The sequence below is a fragment of the Haemaphysalis longicornis genome, unplaced genomic scaffold (assembly GCF_048455015.1).
Source record: "Haemaphysalis longicornis isolate Haplotype H1 unplaced genomic scaffold, Haemaphysalis longicornis Haplotype H1 scaffold_2, whole genome shotgun sequence".
Classification (NCBI taxonomy): domain Eukaryota; kingdom Metazoa; phylum Arthropoda; class Arachnida; order Ixodida; family Ixodidae; genus Haemaphysalis; species Haemaphysalis longicornis.
The window spans coordinates 285,657,386-285,671,302 of record NW_027526295.1 but is presented as its reverse complement, the minus strand read 5'-3'; the positions used below and the strand labels follow the sequence as shown (position 1 = coordinate 285,671,302).

General features: G+C 50.1%; 1 protein-coding gene across 2 annotated transcripts; it reads right to left on the bottom strand.

The window, feature by feature from the left end:
* Positions 1-5,110: 5,110 nt before the first annotated feature.
* LOC144170790 (uncharacterized) lies at positions 5,111-11,419 on the bottom strand. Of its 2 annotated transcripts, none has more exons than XM_077700796.1 (2): positions 5,624-11,419; positions 5,111-5,477 (listed from the first exon to the last, which is right to left on the bottom strand). In XM_077700796.1, the coding sequence occupies exons 1-2, from the start codon at positions 5,677-5,679 to the stop codon at positions 5,354-5,356; spliced, it is 180 nt and encodes a 59-aa protein (XP_077556922.1). In that variant the 5' UTR covers positions 5,680-11,419; the 3' UTR covers positions 5,111-5,353. Both variants share the same exon structure in this region; 1 of them encodes a protein (XP_077556922.1).
* Between the last annotated feature and the right edge of the window lie 2,498 nt (positions 11,420-13,917).

The following is a 13,917-nucleotide window of genomic DNA, read 5'->3' as shown; positions in this document are numbered from 1 at the left end:
TCATTCAGGGACAAAAGCTGCCGCTAGGATCGCCCCTGTTAACGTGAAGGCTTCGCCGACGGGCGACGACGCTTCCTGGCCGGCTGTTTCTCCGCCGGCACGCGCCTACTCTCATCTGCTCTTCATTTCCACCAGTAAAAATGCGAGCGAAGTTTTTGAGTCAGCTTTTGAGTCAGTCAGTTGTTGTTTTTGAGTCATTTGTTGTCCCGTAGCTCAGCTGTGAAACTGAGGCAAGACCACGGGTGTTACTGAGGCGCATATGTTGCAGTGTTCGTTCATTCCGGCAAGCACCGCTACATTCTCGCTCCGAAAAGGCGGTCATCTGGCGTTTTCAATTTTTGACTGGCCTTTGCAGCCGCCTGCATGATTTGAGTGAACTATCGCCAGAATTAAATCTATATTCACCCCTGGGCGCGACATGCTTCGCTGAGAGGTGTGCAAACGTACAGCACGTTGGGTTAGCGCTGACTTAGCGCTATTTTATAGCTGAGTAAAGCACGTTGTTGGGCTAGTTGGTGTTCCATGATAACAATAAAACTGCGCAAAAGGACGGGACGGAAGAAGAGGACACCAAACCACTGCGCCTGGTTTGGTGTCCTCTTCTTCCGTCCCGTCCTTTTGCGCAGTTTTATTGCTATTTTATAGCTCGCTAATAATGTAAAACTATAATCGAGATTCGGAACGTTAGCGTGGACAGCAGGGAAAAAAATGCTCACGAAATGGAAGCAGAATAATGGGCGCGCGGAGGGGCCAGGGTAGGAGTAAATGCTACAGTTTTGAGCTACTTTCTCGGCTGTTCTCATAGGCATAGGGTGTCAACAGATAAAAACTCGCCCGCTCAGTGCCTGTCACACCCCTCCCACCCAAACGGCAAGTTAAAAAACATTGATTGATTAATATGATGTTTAACGTGCCGATGCTACACAGGCAATGGGGCGCGCGCCGTAGTGTAGCGCTCCGGATTAATTTTAACCACTCAGGTATCTTTAACTCGCACCGAAATCCCGAACACACAAGCGTTTTCTCTTTTCGCCTCCATCAGGAAAGCGGCTGGGAACCCGCGTCCTTGGGCTTATCAGCACAACGCCTTAGCCCCTGGGCAAGCGCGGCGGGCAAGTAAAAAAAATATATGCAGGCAAAGATAGCCATGCTCCGCTTTCAAAAATCAAAATATCTGGTTGGATAACCAAAATCACAGTAGCTGCAGTCCGATCTTTGTGCGGCGACGAAACGCGACGACGTTTAGCAGACGGATTTTCTCGTTGTGAGCGCGATCGTGGCTTGGGCTTCGTAAGATACGCCGGCAGGTTTTGAAATATCCGGGGCAACGCGGAGCTTGAGCTCCTCGCTGCAGAATCACAGGTTGTCCACTTATTTTGAACTCATCGGCTCGAATAATGTCTGTGGGGTCGAAATATTTCCCAAACACACGAACGGCCTTCCACTCGAAGCTGAAAGCATCCGTCTCCTGTCGTGGAATGGCTCGCTTCCACCTGTCGCGTTGTTCGCGGCCGCTTGGGAGGAAGAATAACGAAGCCTTTTCCTTTGTATTCCGATAGCCAGAGCGGCAACCAGGTACACAGCACGTCAGAGGCATGGTAGTTCACATAGTTTGCCCATCGTGATGAGTTTAGAAAGCTATATCACACAACAAACACCAGCAAGCTCGCGCTCCAACGCACGGCAAATACAGCCGCCGCCGTCCAAGCCGCCTTCACCAGACTCGTAGCGCCACCGCGCGGGACCGTTGGTCCCCATATGAAGCTCTCCCATAGCGTTACGGAGAAGTTTCGTGACCAGAAAAGCATTGAAGGACTCTGGTATCACTGAAAGCATTAGCGATATCGAGGGGCTCAGTAAGGGAACGTCCATCAAGCGTTATTTTTGATAAACACGCGGTCTCACTGCTGTTCAAGAATTTTTTTTTAACTGCCAGTTCTTCCTGGTATCAGTACCGTTCTTTTCTATTTGGTTTTCATAATACTCGCGCTTGGCCCTCTTGAGCAGCATTGAAAGAAGATTTGAATATCTTTTTAAGCGTGTTTTTAGAGAGCTGTTTGAAGGCTGAGATTTTAATTTTTTCCGGATGTTTTCTTTTTTAGATATGGAATGCAAGAGACCAGGAGTAATCCATGGGTTTCTAAGCGTACGAAACCAATGTGTGACGGTGCTTGTGGTTGTGCATTCTGCAATGAGTGCGCTTATTTTTGCCGAAAATTTATTAAACGCTACCTCGCCACATTCTTCTCGTGCAACAAAGTCCCAGTCAGCACTACGCACTCTCTCAACAAATTCCGCTGAATTGAATACAGTCTTGGTATTATGCTTATTTTTTGTGGGAGTACAGGCATCAAGACAGAAAAATACATGATAGTGGTCTGTAAATAAATAGTCAATAACCCCGGACTTAGAATCAGCAAAGATATTCGACAGTACATGGTTACACCCATTCATATCACTTCTAGTCGTAAAGTGAATTAGAGAATGTAGGCCAAAACTAAGAAAACAACTAACATATTCCAAACAAACTGGAGTGTTAGTATCCAGGATATTTATGTTCACGTCACCGCAAATAATAGTTTTTGTTTTCCATGGTTAGAGTAGCAAGGATTCTTTCAAGCTGCAGGCAAAACTCGGAATTCGACAATGAGGGAGAACGGTAGATGGATGCAATGATTGTATGGCGATTGTTCAATGGTAGAGCAGAAGCTTCTACTTCAAGCTAAACAGACTCACAATTAATATTGTCAAAGAACAGATCCTGACGGCGCTTGTATGGTATTGATGAAGTTATTAGTACTGCAGATCCGCCACCACGATTTGTGACACGGTGACAATATTCAGATTCATAGCCTGGCAAAGCATATAGATCCCCTTCGTCTGCCGACAGCCACGTCTCTGATAGGCAAATGACGGAAAACCAGTGTTCGACAATGGAAAGGAAGGCTATAAGGTCGCCATAATGCCTACGAAGGCTACGAGTGTTTAGATGCACGAGCGAGAATGCGGGTGATTGCTCAAGAAGTTGTTTTGCTTCAGCTCAAGAGAGGACATCGGAAGCCATAATGAAACCAAAAGTGCTCTTTAACCAGTTGGCATGCCTATGATATGATTGTCAGGTCATCAGTGTCAGCGATGCGATGCACTTTACTGTCGTCGGTTTTCCTGGCCTTGATAACACCGTTGTCTGTCCAGAGGTATTTCCAGTTTTTTCTTCCTTAAGGGTCAGAGCCTGCGCGAACAGTCGTTTTTTTTTTTTGGAGTCAGGTGGTCGTTGATAAAAATGGGTTCGTCTTTTTGAGATTGAATTCCAATGTCGGAAGTGTTTAAACGTGCCTTCCGTGCTTTTCCACAGAAATCGGCCCTCTTGGCTCTCGTGCAGAATCGAGAAATTATGTGTGGTATTCCGTTTTTGACAAGGACACGATGAACGATGTCAATGTCTGCTGCCCCGATAGGGCGTTTTGCTTTGTTCCCGATTTCCTGCACGACCTCAAGGCAGTTCTCATTCCTTCGGACAGGCACTCCTCTTATTTCCACGTTGTTAGAGCGTGAATATTGCTCAAGTTCGCTCAGACGTTTAGCCAACTCCTTGTTTTTAACCTTCAGGGACTTGTTTTCTTTGATCCAATTTCAGTTTTCCTTCTTCGCGCCTTCACAGATCTCATTCAGTAATTTCATACTTTCACGCATCTCGGCCATTTCAACTCGAAACGCTTCGATTTCTTTAGCCAGCTCAGCGTTAGTCGGCATGTCTACGGGCTGTCACAAGCAACTTGAGGGCAGCAGTGTTTACGGCAAAAAAGCTAGTTTAAAAGAACGCTAGTTCAACGCACCAACCTGGGTAGGAAGGACGAGATGACAGGAGCGCACACAAGCCGCAAACACTGCTGCCACACTGAAGCACGATGTGCTGCAGCCTTCTGTTTTGTAGGCTTCTTGTCCAGGAAAGGGCAGGGCAGGCGGCGATGATCTGATTGGACGGTGATGCAGTCGGCCGGTCATGCGCTGTAGATGGCAGCCGCAGGCATGCGTCCCTCCAGAAGCTGTTCGCACGAGCCTTGCCGGTATACATACATATTCACACGAGCTGTTCACACGAGCCTTGCCGGTATACATACATACACACATACATACATACATACATACACATACATACATGCATACATACACACACACATACACACATACACATACATACATACACACATACATACAGACACACATACATACACACATATATACACACATACATACACACATACATATACACACACATACACATACATACATACTTACACACATACACACACATACATACTTACATACTTACACACATACACACACATACATACCTACATACTTACACACATACTACACACACATACATACCTACATACTTACACACATACACACATACACACACATACATACATACACACATACACACACATACACACATACATACCTACATACTTACACACATACATACACACACATACATACCCACATACTTACACACATACATACACACATACACACACACATACACACATACATACATGCATACACACATACATACATGCATACACACATACATACATGCATACACACACATACACACGCATACATACATACATACATACATACATGCATACATACATACACACACATACATACATACATACATACTTACACACATACATACTGAAGGATCCCCCTTCGAGCGTAAAGGGTTCGCGAGCCCGAACCCGCCCGACGTAGCAACGCCGGTCCGCATGAGAACAAATCACCGGTTTATTCCGGGAAAACCAAAACAGGAAAAAAACAAACAAAGCAGGTTGGGAGGCAATAAAAAGAGAGCACAGCAAGCAAGCGCCGAAAGCGCGTAAAGAAAACATTGCGGTGGTTGAAACCCTGCTTGTCCAGAAAGGTACAGCATGGTGCTGTACACTCACGACGACGTCTTCAGTCACTTGTGCCGACGTCGGGTGAAGAGCGTCCGCCTCGGACGCTGGTTGCTCCTCGCGGTCCGGGCGTCATGGTCGTGGCTCGCCGCCGCCCGCGGCCGCAGCTGCTCTCGCGTGTCCCTCGGTGCGCACTGTCCAGCTGCTCCTGTGAGCACCGCTTTTAGGCCACTCTGTTGGTTGTGCGCATCCTTCCGGGTTCTGTTGCACTACACTTGTCCGTTGCGGCTCACTGTTCATCGCACACGCGCGCACGGGCACCATGACGCACTGACGCCACTATCAGTGTTCGTCCGGCACTCACTGCAGTGTAATCACCCTCCGCGGGCGCACGTAGGGGCTGCGTCCCTACATTCCCCCCCCCCCCCCCCCAAGACCGGACAACTCTAGTTGTCCGAGAAGCGCTGGGGGCTGCCGTTGAGGATGCCTTCTCCTGTGGGTTTGAGATGAGTGCCGGTGGAGGTCTTCCCGCCGAACCTTGTTGCTGCAACGTTGAGCGGATAGCGTATCCTGGAAGAAAATTAGCAAGATTAGATTTCTTCTACAGAGAGTCGCTCATAATATGCCTTAAGGTCGTCAATGCCTACGGGACCCGTATCCCGCCCTCCGTGCAGGTTGCGAAGGCGATACGTCAGCCGAGATGTGCGCTTTGTTACCTTATAAGGACCTTCCCATCGGTCAGCCAGGGAAGCAGCAAACCCTTTTGCTGCATCGCTCAACGGATGCGTGCGGCGCAATACCAGGTCACCCACGGAAAACTCGACCTGGCGCCGTCCCTTGTCGTACTGCTGGCGCTGTTCGAGGCGTGCCAAGTCCACGTGTTGTCTGACTTCCTGGAGGGTCTCGTTCATGCTGCAGCGGAGATCCTGCGCATACTTAACATAAGTGCGAAGGTGCACCTCGACCTGGTCACTGAACGAGTGTTCGATGGGAAAGCACAGGTCGCGACCAAAAAGCATGACTGCTGGTGTGAACCCGGTAGAGCGATTGACCGTAGTCCGAGTGGCAAACGCCATTTCCGAGAGGTGAGCATCCCAGTCTTTGTGACGTTCAGTGAAGGCCACCAGCATCATCATCAAGTTTCTGTTGACCCGTTCCGTAATGTTTGCTTGTGGATGGTACGGGATAGTCTTCTTATGTACTACGCTCAGAACCGAACAAGTGTCCACGAAGTTCTTGCTGGTGAAGTACGTCGCATTGTCTGTTATGAGCTGTTCTGGAAAACCAAAGCGGGTGAAAGTGTCCAACAACTTCTCCCAGATCAACTTAGAATCAAGTCTACGTAATGCGTACAGCTCGACCCACTTGGAGAAATGATCTGTGACGACCAGAAGGTAGCGATTGCCCTTCACTGATCTTGGGTATGGACCCATCACGTCACACGCCGCGATTTGCCAAGGGAAGCGGCTCTCGACTGACTTCATGAGGCCAGGTGGTTTGCCGGCTCTTGGCTTGACAGACTGGCAAACTGGGCATGTCTGGGCGTACTTCATTACCTCTTTTCTCAGGCGAGGCCATGTGACAACGCGGCATAGCTTTTGGTACGTTTTCAGACCGTCACTATATATGACCAGCAAGGGTAGTGTTGTGGTAATATTCCAGAAAAGACCTTCTTAGGCGCTTTGGTACGAATACCCGGAAGGGATACTCACCACTGTCGGTGTCTGCGCTTGGAATGTACCGCAGTAGCAAGCCGTCCTGGCTTTGGACGTAGCAGTCGTAGTCCGGGGCCCTCGCCGCCGTAGTATCGTCGTTCTCTGCGGCCGTAATCGACTCCCGAATGCGCTTGCACTGCTCGTCGGCCTGCTGCGCTTCAATCATCTCCTGGCGACTTACAAGGGTTCCCCAGGGTTCTCCAGGCGTTGTAACCGCGAAGACCTGGGGTTCTGGTTGCTGTTGTGCTGGTAGGGGTGCGCGAGACAAGGCGTCCGCGGCTTTGTTGCTGGTGCCCTTCTGGTATTCCACTTTGTAATGATACTTCTGCAGGTTTAGCGCCCAGCGTGCGAGGCGACCTGCAGGGTTCTGAAGCCGTGACAACCATGACAGTGCTTGGTGGTCAGTCTGTATCGTGAAATCTGCGCCATCCAAGTACATGTTAAACTTTTTGAGGGCGAACACTATGGCAAGACACTCTTTTTCTGTCACGGAATAGTTCTGTTCGGCTGCTGAGAGAGTGCGGCTGGCGAATGATAGAGGGTACAGTTCGCCGCTATGCTCCTGTAGCAAAACAGCCCCTATGCCGTACTCACTTGCATCGGTTTGAACAACAAAGGGGCGTTTGAGATCTGGCAACCGCAGGCTTGTGGTGTCGGCAATGGCTGTTGATAGGTTGATAGCTCCTGTAACGCCTGCTCCTCCAAAGTCGTCCAAGACCACTTGGCGCCCTTCCTTAGCAGCTGATGGAGGGGCCGTGCCAAGTCCGCACAGTTCGGAATGAAGTGCCTGTAGAAGCCGATCATACCCAGGAAGCGCTGCAGACTTTTGACGTTCTCTGGTTTCGGGAATTGCAAGATCGCCTTGAACTTCTGCTCGTTTGGCCGGACTGAACCTTGGTCCACAACGCAGCCCAGGAGCTCAATCCTGCTGGCAGCCAGTTGTACCTTGCGGGGGTTTACTGTGAGGCCTGCGTTTTGCATGCACTCCAACACAGTCTGCAAATGAACAACGTTATCTTCAAGGTTGTCTGAATATACAACCACATCATCCATGTACGCCATCGCGTAGTTGAACTTCGCGTCCCCCAGCACGATGTCCATCACGCGCTGGAAAGTTGCTGGGGAATTTCACAAACCGAAAGGCAGCCTCACGAATTCAAACAACCCTCTGGTACAAGTGAACGCTGTTTTCTCGATATCCTTCTCCGCTACAGGGATCTGTAGGAAACCTCTACTACAGTCAAGTGTGGTAAAAACCTTTGCTGAACCTAGCGCATACATAACCGCATCGATGGATGGAAAGGGATACGAATCTCTCGTAGTTATCGCGTTTAGGCGTCTGTAGTCTACGCACATGCGGACACTACCATCTTTCTTATACGCCAGCACAATCGGAAATGCCCAAGGGCTTTTTGATGGCCTCACCGCTCCTGTATTTACCATCTCCTGCAGGGCTCCGTCCAGCTGTCGTTGCTTGTGGACGCTCAAGGGCCTTGGGTTGAACCGTAGTGGACGCGCATCTCCCGTCTCGATGTGGTGCTCCAAAATGTTCACAGTACCAGGAGCTTCCGTGAACATCGCTGCGAAGGGTTGTAGTACTGCTGCGAGCCGTGATTGTTCCTCCGGTGGTCCTGCGAACGACATCAAGATTGTTCGCAAACCATTTTCGACCTCTCCGGCGGTGGTCTCCGCTGTCAGCAACCCTGACAGAGATTCTGGTGGTCTTGCTGCAAAGCTGTTCAGCGGCGTTCCTGGGCCGTAGTGGTAGTTTCCAGCCTTCACGTCAAGCACTAGCTCTGTCCTGGCCATAAAATCGCGGCCTAGAATGGCTGGACAGGAAAGTCCGGGGAGGTACAAGAAACGTTGCCTGTGCTTGCGACCATCTGCGATTACCGTCAGCCTCACTGCCGATGTTATCGGCACGACCTGATCCGAAGCTGTTCTGATACTGGTGCTCACGTGCCGGAATTTGATCTTCCTCGGGGAGCACCATTCTCCGACAACGTCTTCAAACACAGAAACCGTTGCTCCAGTGTCCAGTAGGGCAGGTATAGTCAGGCCAGCTACCTTGACTGTAATGAAAGGTGCATTGTCCACGCCTGCAGCCTGTCCGCCAAGGGCCAAGGGCCAACAGCTCACCATGCGCTGATTGTTGCTCGCTGGAGGCCCTTCGTGTGCCTTTTGCACCACGTTCCCACCTTCCATGAGCGTCCACGTAGGGTGCGGCATGCTCGAAGGCAGTTGGTGTGGAATTTCGGCTCTGCTCCTGCACCCGCCGTCCGCGCCGAGCTTTCGGCGGCCGTTTTGGCCGCTTTGGAGGCAGTGGGTCTTTCCACTGCTGCGTCTGCGGGTTTGTGCACTGCTGCCTGCCGCGATGCGGCGAATCTCGCCGCAGTTTCGAGGGGCGTATCTCGATTGGTTGTGCGAAAGGGTCTGCACAGCGTGCCACTGGGTGGTAGGATGACCAGAATACCAGTGTATTGTCGTGTGCGCCTGTCGGATGCACTGTGTCCAGGCAAGGTGGCGCCTCCGAGCTCACAGAGCTTGAGTACACGATCTGGTGGAAAGCCGCTTGCCGCCTTTCCTTGTTGCTCGACTCGGGTGATTTGGACACGAATTCTTTGCTGATGTCTGCACAGATGGATTTTCGATGGTTAGGAAATGTCTCCCAACTGTGATGTACTTGCCTCTGGTCATTCCGGCCGAACGGGCGCTCCCACGACGGCGCCTCACCGCCGGGGTGAGTCGGCGCTTGGAAACCATCTCCCACGGGGGCGCCGCACCGCTGGGGTGAGTCAGCGCTGCAACCATCTCCAACGGTGGCGCCGCACCGCTGGGGTGAGTCAGCGCTGCAACCATCTCCCACGGTGGCGCCGCACCGCTGGGGTGAGTCAGCGCTGCAACCATCTCCCACGGTGGCGCCGCACCGCTGGGGTGAGTCAGCGCTGCAACCACCTTTGCCATGAATGATCGCTGCTCGCTTGTGGTTTTTCTCCTGCGATTGCCGGTTGTCCGGCCCCGCTCCCATGAACAGCGCCGCCTTCCTTCCTCGCTGCGTTGTTCGCTTCGCTCGGGGCCTCCGCTGGTTCATCCCTGGGGGTGTGCGGTAGGTGTACGCACACGAAGCCTCTAGGCATGCCTCTTTAGGCGGCGGTGGTTGGTAGGATTCCGTGGCCATCAGCGAAGCTTGTATGGCTGTGGCCTCCTTGGCGAGGTCTTCAAAGTCTGAGAACCGCCGGGACCGCAAGTACGGCTGGAACCTGGGGTGGCACTGTCGGATGACCCGGAAAACTTTTTCCTCCTCGGGTGCTGCCGGTTCAGCCCGCTGGTACAAGTCCTGCATAGAACGCACATATCCCCGAAGGCTTTCACCTTCTCCCTGTGTCCGAGCGCGAAGTTCGTCTTTGATTCGGTACGCATACCCAGGTGGCTAAAACTCCAGCTTGAAGCGTTCCTTGAAGTCAGTCATGTCCCCGAATGGCTTCTGGTGACGTCTCCATACGCCAGCTTCCGCCCGCAAAACAACTGGCAAGATCCTGCTAATCAGAACTCTATCTGAAATTGCCATGGCTTGTTGGTAGTCCGCCAATTCATAAAGAAAGTCGAAAACAGACTTTTTGTCGGTGGAACCTGTATACGTTGGCACGATCCAAGTTTAACTGCAACGACGCGCTGCAGTGACAGTTGCATTGACGAGCCTGCGGCGGCCGATCATCCAATAATGCCTCAGACTGGCGCTTCAGCTTGCTAGTCTGAAGCGCCAACAGTTGCTTTTCAAACTCGGCCTTCGATTCTATCAGTTGGGCCATCAAGTCAAGAATTGGCTTTGTGTTGTCCGATAGCAGATCAGTCTGCGCAATACTATCCGAGAAACGTACGGAGGCATTTTCGCTTAACGCGGGAACAGCATTCTCTTCCGTCGACATAGTTGTAGCTGCAGAATACTGTCAACACTGCCTTGAATACAGCCGTTCTGGCCGGCGCAGAAAGAAAAAAATGCTCCTAAGTGGGCGCGCACAGTAAATCAGCAGTTACACTTCGATAAGCGCAAATTCTGTGGGAAGTCACTCACAGGATTTGTTGCGCAGCTTTCGGCTGCTCCTTTCCACGCCAGCTTCGTCGTTGAGCGGTGGCTTGTGGTGGACGGTTGTAAGCATTCTCCGGTCTCTGAGTGATGCTCGCAAAGTATGCACGGCCGTCTTTTGTGCCGCCGAATCCGCCGATGATTTCTGCGTAAAAAATGTTAGCGACCCGAGCAAAGCATACACAGTTCTGAAGCGTTCTGCAAGCATTCTCACGTGCGGGTGGCAGTGTAGCTCGCGGGGCAAGTCAAGGCTCGAAGACAATAAGAAAAAAAGGAATAAAGAAAGAAACCATGTTGGGCGCCAGTGAAGGATCCCCCTTCGAGCGTAAAGGGTTCGCGAGCCCGAACCCGCCCGACGAAGTAACGCCGATCCGCATGAGAACAAATCACCGGTTTATTCCGGGAAAACCAAAACAGGAAAAAAACAAACAAAGCAGGTTGGGAGGCAATAAAAAGAGAGCACAGCAAGCAAGCGCCGAAAGCACGTAAAGAAAACATTGCGGTGGTTGAAACCCTGCTTGTCCAGAAAGGTACAGCATGGTGCTGTACACTCACGACGACGTCTTCAGTCACTTGTGCCGACGTCGGGTGAAGAGCGTCCGCCTCGGACGCTGGTTGCTCCTCGCGGTCCGGGCGTCATGGTCGTGGCTCGCCGCCGCCCGCGGCCGCAGCTGCTCTCGCGTGTCCCTCGGTGCGCACTGTCCAGCTGCTCCTGTGAGCACCGCTTTTAGGCCACTCTGTTGGTTGTGCGCATCCTTCCGGGTTCTGTTGCACTACACTTGTCCGTTGCGGCTCACTGTTCATCGCACACGCGCGCACGGGCACCATGACGCACTGACGCCACTATCAGTGTTCGTCCGGCACTCACTGCAGTGTAATCACCCTCCGCGGGCGCACGTAGGGGCTGCGTCCCTACAATACATACACACACACACATACATACATACATACATACATACATACATACATACATACACACACACATATACACATACATACATACATACACATACATACAAACATACATACAGACACACACATACATACACATACATACATACACACATGCATACAAACATACATACAGACACACACACATACATACACATACATACATACACACATACACACATACAAACATACATACAGACACACACACATACACACATACATACACATACATACATACATACATACATACATACATACATACATACATACATACATACATACATACATACATACATACATACATAGATACACACACATACATACATACATACATACACATACACACATACACACACATACATACACATACACATACACACACATACAGTGGTCTAGAGGACAGAAGAGAACTGGGAGTGGGATTTCTAGTCAATAAAAGCATAGCTGGCAACATAGACGAATACTATAGCATTAACGAAAGGGCAGCAGGTCTTTTAATTAGGCTCAATAAGAGGTACAAGCTCAAGGTGGTGCAGGGCTACGCGCCCACATCCAGCCACGACGACCAAGTAGTGGAACGCTGCTATGAAGATGTGGAATCGGCAATGGCTAAAGTAAAAACGCAGTATACTGTAGTTATGGGGGACTTCAATGCTAAAGTAGGCAAGAATCAGGCTGGAGACAAGGCAGTTGGGAACTATGGTCTGGGCTGTAGAAATAGCAGGGGGGACCTACTTGTTGAGTTTGCAGAACGGAATAACCTACGCATAATGAATACCTTCTTCTGTAAACGGGAGAGTCGGAAGTGGACCTGGAGGAGCCCGAATGGGGAGCAAAAAAATGAAATAGACTTCATATTATGCGATAACGCTGGCATCGTGCAGGATGTGGAAGTGCTCGGAAGGGTAAGGTGTAGTGACCACCGTATGGTAAGGTCTTGAATTAGGCTAGAGTTGAGGAGGGACCGCAACAAGCTAGTACAAAAGAAGCCGATAAATGAGCAAACAGTAAGACGTAAAGTAGAAGAATTCAGGATCGCGCTGCAGAACCGATATTCCGCCCTTAACGAGGAAGCCGAGCTTACGACACAGGAAGCCAGCGACAACCTTACACGCATTATCACGGAGTGTGCAGTAGAAGTCGGGGGCACTATGGCTAGACAGGATACTGGTAAACTTTCACAGGAGACGAAAGATCAAATCAGGAAACGGCAAACCATGAGAATCTCTACCGCAGCTGACAGAATAGAACTAGCAGAGCTCTCGAAGTTAATCAATAAGCGCAAGACAGCTGACATACGGAAGTATAATATGGAGAGGATCGAATACGCTGTAAAGAATGGAGGTAGCCTGAAAGCAGTAAAGAGGCGTCTTGGCGTGGGGAAAAATCAGATGTATGCACTTAAGGATAAGCAAGGCAATGTCATCACAAATAGGGATAAAATAGTCACAGTGGCCGAGGAGTTCTATAGGGATCTGTACAGTAGCCGGGACATACAGGATAATTCCGAACGAGACAGTAGTTCAGAGGAGATAGACATCCCACCAGAAACGACCGAAGAAGTAAGGAAGGCTTTGAAAGAAATGAAAAGGGGCAAGGCACCTGGTGAGGATCAGATAACAGCAGACCTCTTGAAGGATGGCGGAGAAATTGTACTTGAAAAACTGGCAAACCTGTATACGCAATGCCTAATGACCGCAATGGTACCGGATTCTTGGAAGAACGCGAACATCATCCTAATCCATAAGAAAGGCGACATGAAGGACTTGAAAAATTACAGGCCAATCAGCTTACTGTCAGTCGTCTACAAGGTATTTACCAAGGTAATCGCTAACCGAATCTCTGCAACCTTAGATTTCAGTCAACCTAAAGAACAAGCAGGGTTCCGTAAAGGTTATTCAACAATGGACCATATTCACACGATCAATCAGGTGATAGAGAAATGCGCTGAGTATACTCAACCCCTATATATAGCCTTCATAGATTATGAGAAAGCATTTGACTCGGTCGAAACCCTAGCAGTCATTCAGGCATTACGGAACCAGGGGGTAGATGAGCATTATGTAAGAATACTAGAGGATATCTATAATGGGTCTACAGATACCATCATCCTCCATAGAGAGAGCAGTAAAATACCTATAAGGAAGGGTGTCAGACAAGGAGACACAATCTCTCCAATGTTATTCACTGCATGCTTACAAGAAGTATTCAGAACGTTGGATTGGGAACAGGTGGGAGTAAGGGTTAATGGAGAATACCT

Bases quoted from the DNA above. Each gene is read 5' to 3' on its own strand.
- LOC144170790 (XM_077700796.1), bottom strand. From the start codon at position 5,679: ATGCAGCAAAAGGGTTTGCTGCTTCCCTGGCTGACCGATGGGAAGGTC. The intron at 5,478-5,623 runs GTAACAAAGCGC...ATTTTCTTCCAG, and splicing joins GATGGGAAGGTCCTTATAAG to GATACGCTATCCGCTCAACG.